Source organism: Rhineura floridana, chromosome 4 (genome assembly GCF_030035675.1).
Source record: "Rhineura floridana isolate rRhiFlo1 chromosome 4, rRhiFlo1.hap2, whole genome shotgun sequence".
Classification (NCBI taxonomy): domain Eukaryota; kingdom Metazoa; phylum Chordata; class Lepidosauria; order Squamata; family Rhineuridae; genus Rhineura; species Rhineura floridana.
The window spans coordinates 140,258,540-140,280,866 of record NC_084483.1 but is presented as its reverse complement, the minus strand read 5'-3'; the positions used below and the strand labels follow the sequence as shown (position 1 = coordinate 140,280,866).

Sequence of the window (22,327 nt, the reverse complement as noted above, 5' to 3'; positions counted from 1 at the left end):
CTAGTATTGGGACGTTACTGGTGGTTGCCTAGCAGGGGGATCTGTTGAGATCTGTGCTAGAGCGGATAGGTAAACCATAAGAGAGTGCGGTCCGGACTGGTGGAATCCCTGGTGGTGCCTAGAGACAGGCAGTAACCACGAGCAGGTAGGAACCTGACAGGGAGAGCCAGGGAAGGACGCATCACACTCCTCCATTCAGGAGCACACTGGAAATAGTTACAACCATATGAGCACTGCCATAAAAGAAATGAAAGCATGGAGGAAATAATGGCGTGAAAAGGGGAGTAGCAGAAAGTGACGATTGATTCATTCACCCCAAAACAAATTATCTGCAACAATGAGTGGTGCAATCTGGAGCATGATTTTCCCCAACTTCTCTGATCATCTCTGTATCAGGTAAACATAAATTTTACAAGGGAAAAGCATTGAGAGTGGTGGTGTTTGAGGGTAGCATCATGTAGACTACACAAATTAAATGGAAAAGTAAACAGCTGCAAACACACAGTAAACTCCAGTGTGGACAAGCCCTCTCTCTATTATTATTAATTTTTAACGGCTGAGCTCACGAGAGCTCAGCAAAGTCTCTGTAGCTCTGACACCAGCAGGGCTTGGCTGGAAAGGCTGCAAGGCCCCTGTCCCTGGAGAGGATCGTTGTGATTGGACCTTGCCTGCCATCCAGAGGGAGGGGTTAACTGGAGGCCTTGGAATGCCCTCCGGGAGCCACAGGGGAAGAAACTTTAATGCTGATTTCCGATCCTTGTTAAGTAGGAACCCTGGCTAGCGCTAACTTCTGTTACAGGCTCTTTCAATGTTTGAGGTGGAGGAGGAGTAAAAAGCATGCAGTACTATAGCTGCCTCCTGGTCTATTCATGAAGGTTAGGAGACAGATGTACTTTCCCCCTTTTCTACTTTTTTTAATGGCCTACTTTTCACTAACAGGATGTTCTGACTGAATGGAGCCCCTATGTGCAAACATCTGCTCACATTTGGGGGTTCTTTTTCAGCCATCTATGTGGTGAGGTGGTTAGCCCAAGGGCATGGTGGTTAGATAATGGTTGGATATGGCGATTTCTGTCAAACCCAGATGAATTTGGTAGATGTCCAAAGCAAAGTATATATCTCCTCAATTTTCACATACACAATACAAGTCTAATTATTTTCCCCAGCATGTGGAAAAGCAGCCATGCAACCCTAGAGCGTGTCTGGCTAAGCTCTGAGAAAGCTTCTTGACCCACACCCCAACATATTAGCAAGAGCTTCTGCTCACACAAATGAATGCTCACTAACACATTTAGGTGAATGTCAACATTCATGGCCTATCTCTGGGTTTCTGTAGAGACCTACAAGTCTGGAGTGATAACTTTAGAAACTATCATCTGTGTCAACTCTCTTTTTTTCACTTGGGACAGTCCTGATATTCTGGTCCCTGTCCAGGTAGGTAACTATCCTTATTTTATCCCTATTTTTGCCTTTGATGGATGCCCAAAGTTTTGCTAGTGTGAGCTACCAATGTGGCATTCTTCAGAGTTCAGTCTTCTCCCCCAGGTATACAGTTAAATCTCAGAGTGGGAGAGGGGGAAGGGAAGAAGATGGATCTAACCTCTCACACACATACACGTAAATGCATAGAGTAGGGCCCTGCTTTTCGGCGGCCTGCTTTGCGACATTCCGCTAATATGGCGGCTTTCAATTAGGGTAAGCCCCCACTCATATGGCGTTTGTTCTGCTTTTACAGGGTTTTTTAGGTGTCAGGCACCATTCTATTGAATGAGTTCTGCTTTTAGACGGGGGTCTGGAACGTAACCCGCCGTATGAGTGGGGCCCTACTGTACTAACATACATTTAAGGTTCCATAGAGTGCACAGCAGAGCCTGGTGAGGCTCATTTTGAATGACTGATAAGAGATTGCAGGACATTTTGTTTTTCTGGCATATCTTTAACAAAAGAATATACCCCTACATGGTTTTTAAACCAGTGCAGGACACGCTGTTGTACAGTAAATAAATACAACAAAAAGCAGACATAGTAAAGCTTTCTGCCACATGCAATGGGGGAGACCTTGAGAAGTGTTCCTTGCTTGGTTTGGGAGCAGGGGTGTTAAAAACATGTCCCTATTTCATCAGCAACATGTTGAAGGGTCTGGAGTATATGACCACCAGCTTTAGCATTCCTGCTACTTGCCACCAAGCTTCCAAGCTGTAAGGAAAAGAGTAATTCTAATACTAGAAAACACTATGGATTCACATTTAAATTTTCTTTATTGACACCCATAATCCAGTGCAGATGTTTTCTTCAGCAGCAAAAAGTGCATAGCTGCTCTTTGCAATAGAACTTTCCTATCTTACGTCATGACAGATATCTTTTCATTCATCACTCGGTCTTAAAAATAACTTCAATATAATCCACTAATGTTGTCTATATCTGTTCCATGGCAGAACCAGACCCACGTTAAGAAAACTGGAGACACTCCTAGTATAAGTTTCTTTCTCCCCCACAGTTCAACCCCCCAATTCAAGCCTGATGTTCTATTTTGTAAACCAAGGTCTTCAAACTGTAAGTAACATTTCATTTTGTTTTTATCATTACAATAGCAGAGATTCAGCTGGATGGGTGAAACAAATACCATTACATGTGTTGTTTTATAGAACTAATCCCCTATTAATATATATCTGTTATAGCTTAAAGCTCCTTTGTATAACATTGGATGAAAAATATATCAGATCGTTTAGATTCACATACACAATAATATGCAACAATAAACACATACATTCTTCAACAGAACACAGAACAATAGGTTAAACATTTCTCTCATTAGAAACAATCACAGAATCTTCAGCTTTAAAAAGTGCCAAAGGCAAGTAAAGGAATGTTTAAATTCGTTGGTTTTAAACTGATAAAAAGGCCTATGTTTTTTCTTTCCTGGAATTCCACTTTTTGACTAAATTTCACTTATTATTTTACGGAACAACAGCCTTTTATTTTGTGACAGAATAGACTCATGGATTTATAAAGAGAAGTGGATCTTTAAAGCTGGGTTTTAAAAAGCCTGATGTAGCACCCAAAGGTTTTATGTGTGTTGTAATACTGAGTTTTCACGTAATTTTAAAATAATTATTGTTAGCTATATGCGTGGTTAGTCTGAATTTAGGGCTATTTTTGTCAGAATGGGTAAAAATTATTTTTGAAAAAATTAGAAACAGACAAATGACATTTAAACATCCAAGCAGCATTAGAGGACAGATCTGTCCCATTTATCTTGTGCATGATGCCTCTGTACATGCAATAAGTGGGTAAAAAGAGCTGACCATCTACTACATGACCAATCCCATTCCATGTTGTGGTTCTTACCATGTGAGTAGTTTATGCTTTGTCTTTTTAAAGTTCTGAGTTGGGCATTACTGCCATACTAACAGGGAAGAGGTGAGGGGAAAGTAAGATATGGTTTTTCCCAATGTCGAGTCTCTACAGAGAACTAGATTATCATGCAGGTAGAATTGCCATGTATCCATCCCACTTTAAATAAAAGAGAGAAAGTGAGTTCACTTTCTATGAACTACTTAACAAAGAACTATATGACTTGGATACCTAGGTGTTTGCACACTGATGGTGAGGTTTCCAAATGGATGGGGGGGGAAAGCAGTTCCTTGCTGACACATTTTCTTGCTATGGGTACATCTTTGTAAACAGTATTTTAAAAGTTAGATAATCTTCCTCAAAGAATTGAAATCACTTGCAAAATCTGCAAGAGCTTTTAACAACAGTTGTGTTCCTAGGGAAGCAATGCTCAACTTACTTGTGAGAAGAAGGAAAGAAAGAAAGAAAGAAAGAAAGAAAGAAAGAAAGAAAGAAAGAAAGAAAGAAAGAAAGAAAGAAAGAAAGAAAGAAAGAAAGAAAGAAAGAAAGAAAGAAAGAAAGAAAGAAAATTAATTAAGCTTCCAACAATACACATTATGTTCAGCTTATCAAACTGTGGCCAGTTTATAAATCCTTTTCTTACAATGTTATCCAGGACTGGGTGGATGAAGAAGGTAAGGTCATTGTGATAAGTCATCTTATAAACAGCACTCACAGAAGAGTTAATGTTGCCAAAGAACTAAAATGATGCTAATGTTTTGAAAAGCTATATGGACACAACATTCTTGCGGAATTAATCTGCTTCTTCAATTAGGACTGCTTAGATTGCAGATTATGAGATTTAGGATCTTTATGCCACTGATTTAAATGGAACATATGTACAAATGACTATATCCAGCAGATGTAAGGAACTCCCCCCCCCGATGTTGCAGAACTAGCAAGCATGGCCAATGGCCAGGGATGATGTAGCTCAGCAGCAACTGGAGGTCAAAGGTTCCCCACACCTGATATTCAGGATCATAGCCTTTCCTTTTACTGCAGTCCTCCTCTCATAAGCATTAATTCAGCTTCAGGAGAAACCCCAATCTGTACTTAGAGGATAGGACCATTTTCTAGTTTTGATTCTGATAAACTATAATTGGATAAAGAGAAACAAAATAAAATTCACAAACAATGCATATATCTGTAAAAGAGGGTGGGGGGGAAAGCAATTGCACCCATGTAAGGATGTGAATAAGAGAGTAAACACCAGCATTTTTTATTTTTAAAAAGTAGGAGATATAGTCACTAAGCTCAGTCAACAATATGAAATAATGTTACAAAAGGCCAAAGACATTTTGTTACATTATCAGTTACATTATACTCAGCACTGTTTATGATTTCTAAAGTTAATAGGAATAGTTTACTACTACTACTACTAATTAATATAGGATGAGCTGTGGGGTGCTGCAGGGTGTTATCTTGTCCCCAATGCTGTCCAACATCTATATAAAGCCGGTTGGAGTGGTCATTAGGTGATTTGGAGCAAGATGTCAGCAGTACACTGATGATTCCCAGCTTTATTTCTCTGTAACATCTGAATCGGGAGAGGCTATGCAAGCCCTGGACTGGTCCCTGGACTCAGTGGTGGGTTGGATGAGGGTCAATAAACTGTCTCTGAATCCTAGCAAGACAGAGGAACTGTGCATAGGTGGTTCCCAAGTGGATAATTGGTCAACTGCCTGCTTTGGATGGGGCTGTACTGCTTCTAAAAGAGCAGGTTAGTGGTTTGGGGGTGTTCTTGGATCCATCTTTGATGCTAGAGGCCCAGTTGACCTCAGTGGCTAGGCGTACCTTTTCTCAGCTTTAGCTAGTAAGACAGCTGCAGCTGTTTCTGAACAGGGGTAGCTCGACCACAGTTGTCCATACATGTGGTAACCTGCAGGCTGGATTACTGTAAAACACTCTATATGGTGCTGCCCTTGTGACGTTAGTCTGGAAGCTGCAGCTGGAGCAAAATGCAATGCCATTACTGCTCACTGGGGCAGGACATCACCAACATGTTACTCCATGTCTGAAATAATTGCACTAGCTGCCCATTAGCTACTGGGCTGAGTGTCATGGGCTCGTTAAAGAACTCCTGGAAAAGCAAGCAGGAGGAGGACTAGGATCCTGGGGAGGGCCCTAGTGGTCTATAGAGGGAAGGAACTGAAACTAGAGAAGACTTCAGTAATCTGGCCAGTGACAGCCCCATCCCCAAGCCACCAGCAGCTGTTTAAGAGGTAGGGCTGAGGTTCCTCCCACTATGCATCCAGAGCCTGTTGGCCCTCCTGAACCATCCCCGGCTCCACCTCCTTTGAAAGCGGAACAGTCAGCAAGACTGGAGGAGGGTACTATGGAAGAACTGGCTGATGTCTCTCCTCCCCTGTTGCCAAGGACACATTAGCAGATGCGCAGGCATGAGCTGACTGAGATTGCTCCCCTGCCCATACAATGGAGTGCCCAATTTCTTACCTAGTCTCAATCTGAGAAACAGCTCCCACGCAAATAGTAAACCTGCCCTGACCTTTGGTCTGACAAAGTGTGTCAGGTTGCTGTGATAACATCTTCACTTGAGTAGCTATTCCTAGTAATCTCCTGTCTCAGAGACCTGTTATCTGTAAGCTGATCTATGAAATACTTTGCTGCTAAGTTTCACATTAAACACAACATAAAAAAGCAAACCAGTGGTTCTGAATCTAAATCCAATGGGGTCAGGACTGTAAGTTCAGTGTGCTGGTTTTGGTGTATAAATCCGTCTACAACTTGGAACCAAGATACCTGAAAGATCATCTTACCCCTTATATACCCAATCAATCACTGCACTCTGCAGGTGAGGGCATCCAGCAAATACCATCTCATCAGGAGGTCCATTCCGCACAACATAGGAAGCGGACCCATAGCATTGCAGCACCTACCCTTTGGAATTCACTCCACTTAAATATTAGACAAGTGACATTACTTGTCTTTGCAGCACCTATTGCAGATATTCCTCTTTCAATAGGCCTTTAAGCAGAAACCTTATCCCAGTCTGCATCTATGTTGGAATTATTTTAAAAGATTTTTTAAAAGATTTTTAAAAAATATTTTTAAAAGATGTTTTGTTTTTAAGATATTTATTTAAAGATGCTTTTTTTTTTAAAAAAAAGATGCTTTTAATAGATTTTTTAAATTGTTTTATCTTTTGCTGCCCTGGGCTCCTTCTGGGAGGAATGGTGGAATATAAATTTAATAATAAATAATAAATAAATAAATGTGGAGGAGTGAAGCAGCTGTAAATGGTCTGTATGCACTCATGTGCAGCATATTCTGGCTTATTAGATACATCATTTTCCCCTCCTCCAAAACTGCAGATAAACTTGCCTTTCTACGGTTCTAGGAAATAGAAATTCTAAATATTAGAATTTTGCATTATGGGCTAGAGTTAGACTCCACCCCTTGGACTATCCTTTGCTCTTCTTTTTCATTTCAGCTGTGTTCTCTACCCAGCCAGAAATAAAGAAGCATGTTTGTTTGCCTGAAGTAAGAGTTTGTTTATTCTGCAGTTATTATGAGTACAGCAGGACTGGGTGCTCATGGCTAAAGGGTGAAACAAAGAGATAACATAAAGTGATCTAAAAAAATGCCTACCCCAAGTTACCCTTTACTCTTTTAAAGCACTCACTATTCTCACAATCATAATGGCTATTTCTTCTTTTTATTGAGTACTTGGTGGCAAAGGATGAAAGCAGCCCTAGGGGAATAGAAATATTGCTGTGCATACTACAGTTTGCTAGCTGGATGGCTGGCTGCCTAGGCTGTAACAGGCCTAATTTATGCAATATTTGTAGCTCAGCATGAGGCATTTTCAGGGTTTCTGGAAAGAAAAATCAACTCAGCAACCAGTAAAAAAAATCCAATTAGTTTCCAATTGCTTAGTTAGTCCTTTATATAGCACTAAAAAATGTTTTCTCTTGTTTGTCCAACAGAAAGAAAATCTAAAGATCAGGGACAAGACTAGAAGGAAAGACTCTCCTTCTACACACCTTAAAATATTTATTTTCTCTCTGCCCTTCCCCAAACTTCTAATATGGTCAAGTTTGTTTTCTGGGTGGAATCTAAAACTGAAATATCTAAGGCAGCATCAAAGCCAAGCTCATTAGCTCACTCTCATTACCAAAGTAGTTCAGTACATGAAAAATCAGAACACAGGGACAGGCCACAGGTGAAAGGGAACTGTAGCTATAGGCAAAGTCAAGCTTTTGAGTCTGGTATTCCTGGGAATCTCTTAAAAATGGTGAGACAATTCACCATATTAAACTTCACTCATGTAAGTTAATGCACTCTCTGGATAGAGGAGAAATGAGGGGGGAAGGTCACTGCTTTTCCCTTCCCCTGGCCTGGCCCTCACATCCTCTTCACTGGGAGGGAGGTTGGCTGGCACTATGTGCTTCCCCCCCCAAAAAATGCCCCACCTAGAAATATGGCTGCCCCACCTAACAAGGAAGGCTGGCTGCAGGGCTGTCTCCACTACATTTGAAAATACTACTTAACATTGAAATAGAACAGCATATATACTTATTTGTTTAATGAGTAATATCCCCAAGGTCAGCTATCTATGCTTTGTTAGTTTATTAAAATTAATTAAAAAATTAATGACAATTGACTATTCTGGGATAACAATCTCTGAACTCATGCCAACATCTTGATACATGTGTGAGGGTTTTTTTCCTCATAATTCAAAGATGGAAGGAAGGGCTGCTGAACCTTTAACAGCGGCATAGAAGAAGGGATTTTTGGCTGGTGCCATTTTTCTCACTCCTGCAGCAGTATGTCATGATGACAACCTTCATCTGGACAGATGTGGCGATGTCGCAGGACTTGGTGGACTTCAACATGGGCCACTCCAGCTTCATCTCGCACCGCCACCTGGAGATCGCCTTCTGTGCCCTGCACTTCTGCCTGTGCTGCCTCGGCAAGAACAGCATCCTTGTTGACGGTGCCTTCCAGCGCACAGGCAGCCCAGACCCCCAGATGTCCCCTGCATCCTTCTGTTCACCATTTTTGGGATCCCCTGCGAAGCTTGTGAGACTTTGGGGGCGATTTGTGCATGATGGACCCTGGGTGAGAGCCAGAGTGGATGGGTGGAGTCCTGGGTGAGAGTCAGGAGGTTGAGAGAAGTTGAGTGGAGAAGTGCAAGGCAATTGTTTTAATATTTATTTGTTAATTTGTATTATGTATGCATTTGTATTGTGGCTTTACTGTATATTTTTATAATATTTGCTGTTGTTTTATCTTCTGTACACTGCTTAGAGATTTTTGTATAAATTATGTGGTACAGAAATGGCTTAAATAATAATAGTAATAATATATCCCATCTTTCCCCCTCAGTATGAAGCACTCAAGGCGGGTCACAACATGACCACGTATCTTAGTGCTAAGCTGTTCAGGACTTTAAAGTAGGGCAGCACAAATCCTCTCCCCTACCTTCGCCAAATCTTTTTACCAAAATTAGGAAGATGGGGAAGGAATTCATAGACATTTGGAGATGGAGGCAAATGTTTTCCATATTTCAGGTGGAGGGATTGTACTACTATCAAATGCCATTATGAAGTGGTATGAGGCCTGGATTCTCGTTAAAAAAAACCTCTCTTAAAGCCAGATTGTGAAATCAACATATGCCAAAACCATGATGTGTGTTTGTGTTTGTTTAAGAAAAGAAGCCAGCCATCAGTCCACTTCTGAAAGGAAACAGTACGTGCTCCCCAAACATCCAGATCTCCTCCTAAACTTTGGGAGGTTCCACATACACTCTGGAAGATCCTTGAACGTATGTAAAAATGGTTGCACATAGGGATGGAATCATCTGTCAATTCTCATGTTTTCAATCTTAAATTCAGATCACATATCTGCAGCAATTTGCATTTTTTTTTAAAAAAAAATCCTTATGGACATTCTTCAGCATTTTAGTTCTTCAATTCTTCAGCGAAGTTCTAATAACCACAATTGTCTCCTAATAAACACATGAGGTTTTGACTGAAAAATGGAAATGGACTGTCTTCAAGTCAATCCGATTTATGGCTAACCTATGAATAGGGTTTTCATGGTAAGCGGTATTCAGAGGGGGTTTACCATTGCCTACCTCTGAGGCTAGTCCTCCCCAGCTGGCTAGGGCCTGCTCAGCTTGCCACAGCTGCACAAGCGAGCCCCTTCCTTGTCCGCAACTGCCAGCTGGGGGGCAACTGGGCTCCTTGGGACTATGCAGCTTGCCCACGGCTGCACAGGTGGCATTTTTGCAAGCAATTTCTCCTGATGTAGTACATTTTTGTAAGTTATTTTAACTAATATATTCATCTTTATGCACACTTTTCCCTAATATATGCATTTTTGTAAGCATTGTTTGGTTGGAGAACTGTATCAAAAAATTCATATATGTGCAAATTTCAATGGTTGGCTGTGTTTCTGTTCTCATATATTATTATTTTGGAAAGTAAAAATGTGATAGATTTGTGAATTTCTCCCCCATCCCTAGTTCAATATTTCATCATTAAATTAAAAACAATGTTTTCTGATTTTTGTGATTGTAAGTTTTAAAATTGTTTTTTAGGTTGTACTTTAAATTGTTGTAACTCTCCTTGAACCTTTGGATAAAGACTGGGAAATAAATAAACAAATAAACAAACAAACTTCAGCCCTACTTTAAAGGTGTGACCAGAAATTCAAATTGAGCCCAGAAACAAACAAGAATCCGCAAAAGATTGTACAACAATGTAGTGACATAACCTGAGTAAGTGGCTCTGGTAAAAAATCTTCACAGCTACATTTGGCATCAGCTGAAGCTTTTTAAGATCAACCATATGTTAAATGTATTTTGCAGCATTTTTACTTTCAGTTCAACACAACGGAAGACTTGCAGGAATACTATTGTATTTCTGTGTAGAGCTCAAGAATATGCATATGTGACTATTGATAAAAAGATCCCAAGATCAATCTCCAGCATTTCAAGGGTTTTTTTTTTAATCTCAGCTGGCAGGACTGGAAAAAGTCTTTGTTACAAAATGTTAGAGAACTACTGCTATCAGAGTTAACAGTACTGGGTTAGATGGGCCAATAGTCTGTAAGATAGCTCCATATATTCATATTCATTAATTCTAGATATGTTTTGCAGAAAGCATGTCCTTTTAGAGACCTTTAAGAGTATCCAGCTCCACTTTTTTTTTAAAAAATAAAACTTTTAATAATAATATAATAAAGTGCTTACCACTGCAAAAAAAACCCAAACACTGCCAGACATTAAAAACCACAGCCACTAATGTTTAACCACAACTACTGCCTGCCTATGTAAACACTGTTTGCCAAACACAAGCCAATACTCATTATTTTATTGTTGGAGAAGTTTGCTTTGCTAAATCTCATGATATGTTAATAAAAGTCAAATTTCACAGAGCAGACACACCCACCTATTTAAATGCAGAGGTACCCTACCATAAATAGTCTAGCAAGATCTTCAGTGGAAGACAACAGCAGTTAGGATAGTTCTTCTCCCAAACCATAGAACTATCCAATATGATATTTTTAAGAAATCTGGAAAACAATACTGACTTGTGTATAAACTGATACTCAATAAAAGTTATGCAGATGTTCAAAGCAATGTGAAATGTTTATTTGATGAAGACATCAAATGGATGCTCATGACAGATGGAATTCTATTTTAAAAAACAACCTTGTTTTGAAATACTATATTCTCATACAGTATTTTGGCTCTTCCGCTACTGAAAAAAAAAGTTTGTTCAGTGGAACATGCTGGAATGAAAACAAGAATACTTATGACTTGAGTTTGTAGCTCTAACTCCAGCTTGAAAAACACCAGTAGAATAATCCAGCAAGATGCCAAAATTAATCTTTCAGTAAGAGTTCATAGCATGCATTATTTCACTATAACACCCAGTCAATTTACCTAGCCCATCACATTAAGTCCTGTTTTGCAGAACAATCATCACAGCGTTTTAAAATTATTATTACAAAGTCAAATTATAAAATCCTGAGATTTTAATTCAGTATCTAAGACAGTTCTTGCTATTTTTCTAGGATTTAGGGTTCTGCGTATGAAGGCCAGAAATGCACGCAGAGAGTCCCAGGCTGTGCTGGGACCACCGGCCTTGCCCCCTCAACCTGCTCTTTTTGATGACTTTCTGGGGACTGCCCTTTGCCAGGAAGATGAATGTATTTGGCTTTTACATTTTGTTTTGTTTTAATGTTAAGTTTTCATCGTCTTAAATTTTGGAAATTTGTATTTTTTTGCATTTTGCATTTGTGCATATTTTTGTGAGCTGCCTTGGGGTTCCTTTTGGCCAAAAGGCAGCATAGAAACAAACTATAACATGACATGACATGAATCTCCAGGTAAAAAGACCATAAGAAGAAGGGATAAATTATGCCTTAGACCTTAATGTCACAGGCAATATGATTGTGAATGCTAGTTGCTGGAAATCACAAGTGGAGAAAGGGCAGTTGCATTCAGGTCAAGCTGGCAGTTCCCGATAGACATCTGGTTGGCCATTGTGAAAACGGGATGCAGCACTAGATGGGACTTTGGTCTAATTGGTCTAACCAATTGTATAATTGGTTTAGACTTTTAAACTGCTTAGAAGCCTATTTTGGCATTAAGCAGTATACTAATAATAAATAAATAATTCAGCAGGGCTCTTATGTAAACCACTACCAGTCACAATAGACAGTTCTTGACTAGACTGACTAAGCATAAGGCAACTTCATGTATGGAGAGAAGGAAATCAAACCAAAAATAATGTTTAATAAGTTAAACATAATCTACATTTATATGCACACCAACATCTTGCTATTGCTAAAGGCATTTCACTGCTGCACAAATATGGTAATTGCCCTTCTGGCACTAAACCAAGATTCCAAACAGTCAAGTCAGCACTAATGGGGATGCGGGAGGCAGATTTCTTGCTCCAGCACCAGCCATCAAATCAAGTAAGACTGACTGCTGCTACAACAAACTGACTAATGCACCCTTTCCCAACCTTTGAGAATCCAGATGATGATGATGATGATGATGATGATGATGATTGCTGGACTACAACTCCCATCAATCCCAGCCAGCATAGCCAACGGTCAGGAATTATGGGAACTGTAGTCTTTGAAAGTTAAAGAGAAAAGCACAAAAGCAGGACTACAGCTAAATGTCAAAAAGACTAAAGTAATGAGAACAGAAGATTTATGTAACTTTAAAGATGACAATGACAACATTGAACTTGTCAAAGATTATCAATACCTCAGCACAACTCATTAACCAAAATGGAGACAATAGTCAAGAAATCAGAAGAAGTCTAGGACTGGGGAGGGCAGGTATGAGAAAACTAGAAAAGGTCCTCAAATGCAAAGATGTATCACTGAACACCAAAGTCAGGATCATTCAGACCATGGTATTCCCAATCTCTATGTATGGATGTGAAAGTTGGACAGTAAAAAAGCAGATAAGAGAAAAATAAACTCATCTGAAATGTGGTGTTGGAAGAGAACTTTGCAGATACCATGGATGGCTAAAAAGACAAATAATTGGGTGCTAGAACAAATTAAACCAGAACTATCATTGGAAACTAAAATGATGAAACTGAGGTTATCATACTTTGGACATATATTGAGAAGACATGATTCACTAGAAAAGACAATAATGCTAGGAAAAACAGAAGGGAGTAGAAAAAGAGGAAGACCAAACGAGATGGATTGATTCCATAAAGAAAGTCACAGACCTGAATTTACAAGATCTGAACAGGGTGGTTTATAAGAGATGCTATCGGAGGTCGCTGATTCATAAGTCGTAATTGACTTGAAGGCACACAACAACAATAACAACAGTCCAGCAACACGTGGAAACCCAAAGGTTGGAAAAGGCTGAACTAATGGCTTCTATTAAAAAAGAAAAGATAACTGCAATTTCTGAAAAAGGAAGTAACAGTGGCTGCTGTTGTTCTTGTTCCTTCATCTGTGAAAAAAATACAGGACAGCAAGCTAAACAGTCCCGATTGCTTTTTCTGTCCCTCCAACTGTTCTGAATGTTGATGGAAGCGAGTTCCATCTCCTTCTTAGAATTCCAAACAAGTAGAGGACTCTTCCCCTCTCATGCCACACATCCATGCAGTGAAAGAATGGCTGAACAATATTTTGCAGAACTCAATTTGCCAGAATTGAAAAACACACCAAAGTGTCTTTAGATGGAGACCACTGGAAATGGCCTCTATATAACAACTTGCCCTTGCTAAGGCCATAATGTCTAGCATAAGCCATCATGTTATTCTGGCACCTGGTGCAGAGAGATTCCATGTCAGCTTTGTCACTTGTAAGAGGAGGCCATGTTGCCATATACTTTTTCCATGCCAGGCTTCAGAGTGTTGTGATAGCCCACAGGGATACCTTATCTCACATGCACATTTCTAGTGGTCTCCACATTATCAAGGAACACATGGTCTTGCACTAACCAAACCCTGAATGCAATAAGTTTCAGTACGGTTTAATCTCTGTAGCCGTTATTTATACATTTATAAATTTTTCCATTTATTTTCTTGAAAGGCAGTCCTTCAGTCACAACATTAACAGAACTAGTTTGCTAAAATTATCTAGCTGTCCATATTTGTCACATATTGTCCTATATGATGATGTCATAATAAATATTTATCATTTCCACTGACGCCTGAAACTTGACTGAGGTTCAGATCCCACTGGAAAAGGGAGTCCATCCAATTCTCTACATTCTTCCACTCCCTGCCATGTCTGTTATGTGTCCAGCAGCCTGCACATTAAACTCAACTTTTCTCTGTTCTGGCTGCACAACTGATCAATTACTTTCAGCATTTTTATTCCACCTTTCTATAAATATAAGTATATCCCACTTGATCTCATGACCTTCTACTTTCCTGTGCTAAATATATCCTGTCTCTTCACTTCACACAGTGTACATCTCCATACAGTGTATATACAGAGGTTTGTAGTGAAGGGATAGGAGAAATTTAGCACAGGAAAGTATGTCATTCACCAGCCATGAGTTACCCACAGCTGGATCTACTGACTCTAACTCTTCCCTTCCAGCAGGTTTGGTCAACATTTTCCTACAAAAGGCTTGTTCACCAAAGAAAGATTGCAAAAGGGTACTCACTTGTTTGTTCTTTGTCTTTGTGATGGTGTCTGAAATGGGCTTCTTCCTCTCTTTAACAGCTGTTTTAGAAAACAGTTCTTCAAATTCATGATAATCTATGGAAGGCTCTTCAATTTTTTCCCACACAAGTGAAGCACTAGAATCTCTAAAGTTAAGCAAAAGACCTATGTAGGGCAATGTCAGGCTAAATAATCACAGAATGGTGGAATGAAGATAGATGATAAACAGCTTAAGTGCTGCTGAAAATAACATTTTTTCTAGTTAAAATTGGACTTTTCAAAAGAAAGCAAAAATATTGAACAACCCTATTTTACATATTAATGTAAATAAGCTGTAACATTTTCTGCACAACATAAAATACCACTTTTTAATAGGAATCTTGTTTCATAGATAGATAAAAATATAGATATGAATGCTACAATTTATGTTTCTGACCACAGTCACAATGTCAGTAGTCAAAAAAGGTGAGATGGTCTGGAAAACAATTATTTGCAAGTTAGCATTAAGTCTGATTAAGTTTGAAAAGGCAAATAATGAGAAGAATGAAAAGAAAATACTTCCACAAAATACAACATAACATTTACACAGGGCAGTTATCAGATAACTAGAACTACTGGGAAGGGTTCTAAATTGTGGCACAGATTTCATAAATCAGTGTACAGCCTATGCTGCCTTTGGCTCATGTCTGAAATGGATTTGCACTGTGAGGGCAGATTGTATTGTCTCTTTCCATTCCTTAGAATGCTCCTGTCTATCTTCCTTTTCTCTTAATAAGAGAAATGTCAGCAGCAGCATCTGAGCTAACTAGCTCTTACTTCCCCCATTGAGAAAGAGGGATTGGGTTGAGGGGAGTCTGTCAGAAGGTAAGATTAAATGAGGAAATGGAATGGTGCACACTGTAGTGGACACCAGCAGAAAATCACACAGAAAGCCTCATTTGGGAGGGGGAGGTTGCTTAGAAAAAAATTTCCATTAAAATAATTCCATGAATCATTTTGAAAACCACTCCATCCACACGGCCACACACAGAGATGACAATGCATTGTAATAACAGCCTTTTCCACCACATTACAGACTAGAAGATCCCTTGCACAGCCACTCTTCAATATCCCCAAATATTTCTTTGTGGCTTTCTTTTCTTGACAGATCTTAGCTCTGGAACTTGTTTTCAATGTGGAAGGAAGGAACATGTGTAAATAATAATAAAGAGTGTGCCTCACTCTGAGTACAAGTATTACTCTCCACTTTGAGCACATATTACATATATATATATTTGAGAGCAGACTGTCAACATCTAGGGGCATGGTTTCAGGCAGACTTGAGTTATGATCAACTACTACCTTCCATTTTGTTTTACAAGGAGTGTCAGGTAGAAGTGAGTCACTAGAAACCCTCTCTCATGCCCATAAAAAAAATGCTGCAGTCCAAGCACTTTTAATGTGAGAAGTCAGCAAAGTGCCCTCCAGATGTTGTTGGACTATAACTCCCAGCAGCCCAGCTAGCATGGCCAATGGTCAGGAATGATGGGAGTTGTAGTCCAAGAGCATCTAGAAGGCACCATGTTGGCTACCCTTGCTCTAAGTAATCAAGATGCTAATCAATTTCAATCCTAGGGCCTCAACTAGAGCCACATTAGATCAAATCTCACTTTCTTAATGGGTGGAATAGTTAAATTTTTACAGGCTCACAGATAGGTGAGCTATGAATAAGAGAGATTTGCTTCTACCATGCTTAAATCTGACCTCTGCTTTTGATTCACTGTAGGTGGCTTTGGATATACAATATATCAGAAGTGTCAGCAAACAACTTGCACACAAATTCATGTGGGAAACGTGCTTCCTGTGAACCCCACTAAAACAGGGCTGGGGAACATTTTTTAGTCTGTGGGCAACATGGCCTCACATGCAAGCTTCTGGGGGCTGCATGTCAGTGGTGGGTGGGGGCCAGAAGAAAAAGTGGGTAAAGCAGTGGATGCAACTCTTGCTTTTTTACAATATGTTGCATTCCAGCCATGCAATAGGCAAAGATTTCTACACACTCACACACATCTCTCCATTCAGACAAGCAAGAGGAATTATCACAGTTCAAGGACACACTGAGGGCTCAGAGCAGGCCAATCAGGAGTGTGGCCTGGACAAAGGGAGTGTGGTCTGGGCCTTGGAAGAGTCCTGAAGGCTCCCCTCAACCCAAGGTTCCCCATGCCAGCATTAAGATGTCAATACTCAAGGGGGACTGAAAGAAGAGGTGTGAACTTCTGCCATAGTAATGGAACACCTGAAACCTCCCTACTCAGGTAGTCTTAAGTAAGTTACTCTCACAGCCAAATATGTCCATCTATGTAATATTATTCTATACATCTTTATTATCAGAACAAGTCTAGTAAGGACAAGGCAGTGCAGGGGCTTTTGCAAGCATCTATGCATATTTTCTCTGCCGAAGAGTATGGATGCATGATTTGATCAAATTTACTGACATGACACCTGAACTACCAAAACACAGGAACTTTTTTCTTCTTCTGATGTGCCCTGCCTACATCCATTCTTTTGGTCCAATCTAGTTTTCAAGAGAAGGCATAAAAGGTGGAAAACAGCAGAAGAACCCAATGTGGCTTCACAAAAAGCTTAGAGATGACATGAAAACAAAATGACACATATAGGAAGTGGAAGGAAGGCCAGGCCACAAAGGAACAGTGCACACAGGTAGCACAGAATTGCAGGGATGGTGTCAGGAAGACTAAAGCTGAGAATACGTTGAGGTGAGAATACATTGAGGTTAGCAAGGGATGCTAAAAGCAACAAAAAAGCTTTCTTCAGATACTTCCATAGTAAAAGACAGAGTATAGTAGGGCCCTGCTTTTTGGCGGCCCACTTTTTGGCGTTCCACTAGTACAGCAGCTAAAATTAGAGTAAGGCCCATCATACAGCTCTTGTTCCGCTTTTATGGCATTTTTTGGGCGTTGGGCACCATTTTATTGAAGGAGTTCCGCTTTTAGGCAGGTTTTGCTTTTAGGCGGGGGTCCAGAACGTAACCCACTGTATGAGTGGGGCCCTACTGTACAGAAAAGAAATGGTGGCAAAATGATAAGATGACAAAGGCAGAAGTGCTCAGTTCCTGCTTTGGCTCAGTCTTCTCTCAAAAAAGGATCTACAACCTTCCTGGGAAATGTGAAGTTGAAGGGGCAGGATTGCAGCTTGAGATTGATAGACAAATGGTCAAGGAATACCTAATTACTTTGAAAGAGTTCAAATCTCCAGGGTCCAATGAACTGCATCCTAGAGTAATGAAGGAACTGGCTGAAGAACTCTCAGAAACACTGTCTATTATGTTGTGAAATCATGGAGAATAGGTGAAGTGCCAGATGACTGGAGGAGGGCTAATGTTGTCCCTATCTTCAAAAAGGGCAAAAAGGAGGACCGGGGAACTGCAGACCAGTCAGCCTGACATCAATCCCTGAGAAAATTCTGGAGCAGATTATGAAGTGGTCAGTCTGAAAGCACCTTGAAAACAATGCAGTCTAGAAGCCAACATGTATTTGTCAAGAACAAATCCTGCCAGACTAATCATCTCATTATTTGATTGGGTAACCTCCCTTGTAGACTGTGGGAATGCTGTGGACATAATATATCTTGACTTCAGCAAAGCTTTTGAGGAAGTGCCCCATGATATTCTGATTAGCAAGCTACCTAAATGTGAACTGGATGGAACAACTATCAGGTTGATCCACAGCTGGCTACAAAATCTTACTCAAGGTGTGCTTATCAATGGTACCTTCTCAAACTGGGGGGATGTAATGAATGGGATACCATAGGGCCCAGTCCTGGGCCCAGTCCTCTTTGACATTATTTAATGACTTGGATGAGGAGGTGCAGGGAATGCTTATCAAATTTGAAGATGATACAAAATTGGGAGGAATAGCTAATACCCTGGAGGACAGAAACAAAATTCAAAGTGATCTTGATAGGCTAGAGCAGCCTTTCCCAACCAGTGTGCCTCCAGATGTTGTTGGACCACAATTCCCATCTTTCATTGGCAATGCTGGCTGAGGCTGATAGGAGTTGTGGTCCAACAACATCTGGAGGCACACTGGTTGGGAAAGGCTGGGCTAGAGCATTGGACTGAAAACAACAGAATGAAATTTAACAGATATAAGTGAGAAGTCTTACATCTAGGAAAAAGAAACCAAATGCACAGTTATAAGATGGGGGATAGGCGGCTCAGCAATACTGCATGTGAGAAAGATCTCGGGATTGTTGCTGATCACCAGCTGAATATGAGTCAACAGTGTGATGTGACTGCAAAAATGGCAAATGCTATTTTAGGCTGCAATAACAGAAATATAGTTTCCGAATCGTGGGAAGTCCTAGTTCCCCTCTATTCTGCATTGGTTAGGCCTCATCTTGAGCACTATGTCCAGTTCTGGACACTGCACTTTAAGAAGGATGCAGACAAACTGGAACAGGTTCAGAGGAGGGCAACAAGGATAATTGGGGTCTGGAAACAAAGCCCTATGAGGAGAGACTGACAGAAGTGGGCATGTTTATCCTTGAGAAGAGAAGACTGAGGGGAGATATGACAGCATTCTTCAAGTACATGAAAGGTTGTCACACAGAGGAGGGCCAGGATCTCTTCTCGATCATTTCAATAGTTAAAAGTTACAGGAAGCCAGATTTTGACTGAACTTCAGGAAAAACTTCCTAACTGTTACACAGCACTACAACAATGGAACCAATTACCTAGGGAGGTGGTGGGCTCTCCAACACCTGAGGCATTCAAGAGGCAGGCATTCAAGAGACAGCCACCTGTTGGGTATGCTTTAAGTTGGATCCCTGCATCGAGCAGTGGCTTTATAGGCCCCTCCCTTCTAACTCTACTATTCTATGAGAAGTGTGTCCCATGGTTTGCAATGTCTAGGATTACTAGGGCTTAGGATACATACCTTATTATAGTGCCACAAGCCAGTCCTGGCAGGAGCTTATGAAATACTATTTAAGTTCTGAGCATGCGGAGAGCATATTTTACTCAAAAGAACCTGCTCTCATTCATGTGGGAGTCTAGAGCAGGTAAGTTCAACATAAGGGTAGGGGGTGCCTAGCATCTCTCTTATTTCAGAAATTAAGCACTGTGCCCTGAACTGTCACACAGGGGTTAAAGTACAAAAGACACACTTGGGAGAGTTCCTTTTTTGCCCATGGTATGCTCTGGAGCCTCCAAATTATTCCTCTTTTCTAGCACAAGCTCCTCTGCTGTGTGCATAAATTGGTCTTCCCATCTCTGTATTTCTGCCAGCCTCCTTCTTGAGTGAGCAGGAATGTCACATTTCAAAGTCCTGTGAGAGGCAAATTAAAGTTTTCCTTAATGCAGGGGTGGGGAACCTGTAGCCCTCCTGAAACCGACTCCAACTCCCCTCAATACCAGCCAGCATGGCCAATAATCAGGAATAATGGGAGTTATAGTCTAACATCATCTGAAGATCCACAAGTTGCTCATCCTTGCCTTAACGCAATTTTTGTCCAGGTTGCTCATGTCCATGATCCTGTGTGAACTGAAGTATTAGATCACTTCCTGCCAACATGTTGATACAGTTTTAGACCTGCCATAATCACAAGAATTGCTATAATCCTGTGTAGCCATATACACATGAAGAGATTATCTCCATGTGGCTATGGTTACAGATGAGCCACATGATCATACTGAGGGCATCTGATGGCATTGACAAATGTGTACAAATTTGTCACCAAAGAGACCACCTTTTGAAAGCTCTCTGATAAATTGCAGTTTGCATTATGTTAGACTTACATCTGATTCAGAAGGGAACATAATACACATGGCTGTCCTGGGAATTTTCAGTGTTCACTACCAAGCAGAATATGGTCTTTGCCAGCTGATATTTACTGTTAAAATACACAGAAAGACACCTCTTCCTAACATTCTCTCAAAAACACATAAAAACCAATACCAAAAAATGAGCATTAAAAAACCATGGTTTCTAGTTTATAATGTCATGGGGGGGGACAGTGGTGGTATACTGATATTTTTCATTTCTTAGTATAGCATGATCCGAATTCTCAAGCTACCAACTAAACATTTCTAACAAGTATGTTACCTTTTATTATGAAGTTGAATTCTTGTCCAATAAAGAGGCTTCATTGGTCGAGAAGGTTCTATTGTATGTTTCCTGCCACCTTTTTCCTGGTTCATCCCCATTACAAATAAACCAGTTGGCAAGGGAGGGGGGAAAAACCCAGAAAGTTGTGGAAGGCTAACAGGTAGAGGAGGTGGCACGCCCATACCAGGCAATGGTGGGGGAGGAGGGGGAGCTCCTGTACCAGGCAAAGGTGGGGGAGGTGGTGGTACACCCATGCCTGGCAAAGGTGGAGGAGGTGGAGGCGGTGGTGCCCCCATGCCCAGCGATGACACTCCCATTCCTAGTAGAGGTGGTGGAGGGGGAGGTGGCACCATGCCTGGCAAAGGTGGAGCTGGTGGCACTCCCATTCCTGGTAGAGGTGGTGGAGGTGGAGGTGCCACCATACCTGGCAAAGGTGGGGGAGGTGGAGGCGCCACCATGCCCGGCAAAGGTGGAGCTGGTGGCACTCCCATTCCTGGTAGAGGTGGTGGAGGTGGAGGTACCACCATGTCAGGCAAAGGTGGGGGAGGTGGAGGTGCCACCATGCCTGGCAAAGGTGGAGGTGATGGCACTCCTGTTCCCGGAAGAAGTGCCATCATGCCTGGCATGAGATGGGGAGGGGAAATAGCTGCTCCTGGCAAAGGTGGAGGTGGTGGCACTTCCATGTCTGGCAAAGATGGGGGAGCAGGTGGCATTTCCCTTCCAGGAAAAGGTGGTGGAAGTGGAATGCCTGTGGGGATTCCAGCTCCAGACAAGGGAGGTGGAAGAGGGATGCTTGCAAAAGACAAAGGAGGAGCAGATGGTAGCATGTCCATTCTAGGAAGAGGTGGTGGAGGAGGTATCCCTTCCCCAGGCAACATAGGGACAGGAGGTGGCACTATGCCAGGTGAAGGCAGGGAATACCCTGAGGCAAGAATGGATGATGGAGGCAGTACACTTGAATGAGATGAGGATGAAGTTAAAAACCAGTTTCCTGCTCCCGGCAGGGAAGTGGACATTCCTGTGTCAGACAGTGCAGGGGGGAAGCCAGAAGTAAGGTGACAGGATAAGGAAGGGGAATGTTCACTGCAAGTAATACTTTCAGTACTTGGAGCTGGGTGGGAAGCTGAAGATACCAATTCCTCTTGAAATAAAGATGACAAATTAGCATCAGGTCCTGAAGGTTGCGACATAGTTAATTTCTCGTGGGCAGCATCCAACTGTACTGAAATCCGTTTTGGAGTCAGAACTAAAGATATTTCAGAGCAAAACGTGGATTGTGTTTCAAGTGTTGGCAATGGCTGAGTTGGCCCTTGACTTGGATCCCCTTTGAGGTGGGGAGGTGCTTGTGGCAGTGTGTTGGCTGAAGGCATCGTATGTGCTAAACAATCATCTGTTGGTGAAGTCTGCACAGATTTTGCAATTATAGTTTTAGGAAGGGCACCTGATTCATGTTCTTGAAAAGCTGCACTGGACAGTCCTGAAGGTGGTTGTCTGCTCTCATTCCACTGACTTCTACTGGAAATCAGCACTTCACCTGCTGGAAACTGTTTCTCTAACTCTGCAATTTTTGTTTTCAGATCTTGTATGGTCTGCTCAAGTCGTTGAATCTCATTTGCCCGCTCCTCTGATTTCATTGTAAGATCTTCCTACAAAAAGAAAAGTCAACATGCAAAATGAGAATGCGGTATTTTTCC

General features: G+C 41.1%; 1 protein-coding gene across 5 annotated transcripts in view; it reads right to left on the bottom strand.

Annotated features, from left to right (window-relative positions):
- The window catches only part of FMN2 (formin 2), a 340,988-nt gene that overhangs the window by 175,914 nt on the left and 142,747 nt on the right, over positions 1-22,327 (bottom strand). For all 5 annotated transcript variants that reach the window (XM_061624583.1, XM_061624581.1, XM_061624582.1 and 2 more), the window contains exons 6-7: positions 20,631-22,279; positions 14,528-14,672 (exon numbers count right to left, since the gene is read on the bottom strand). In XM_061624583.1, the coding sequence (XP_061480567.1) occupies positions 14,528-14,672; positions 20,631-22,279 (1,794 nt within the window). The remainder of the gene's footprint in view (positions 1-14,527; positions 14,673-20,630; positions 22,280-22,327) is intronic.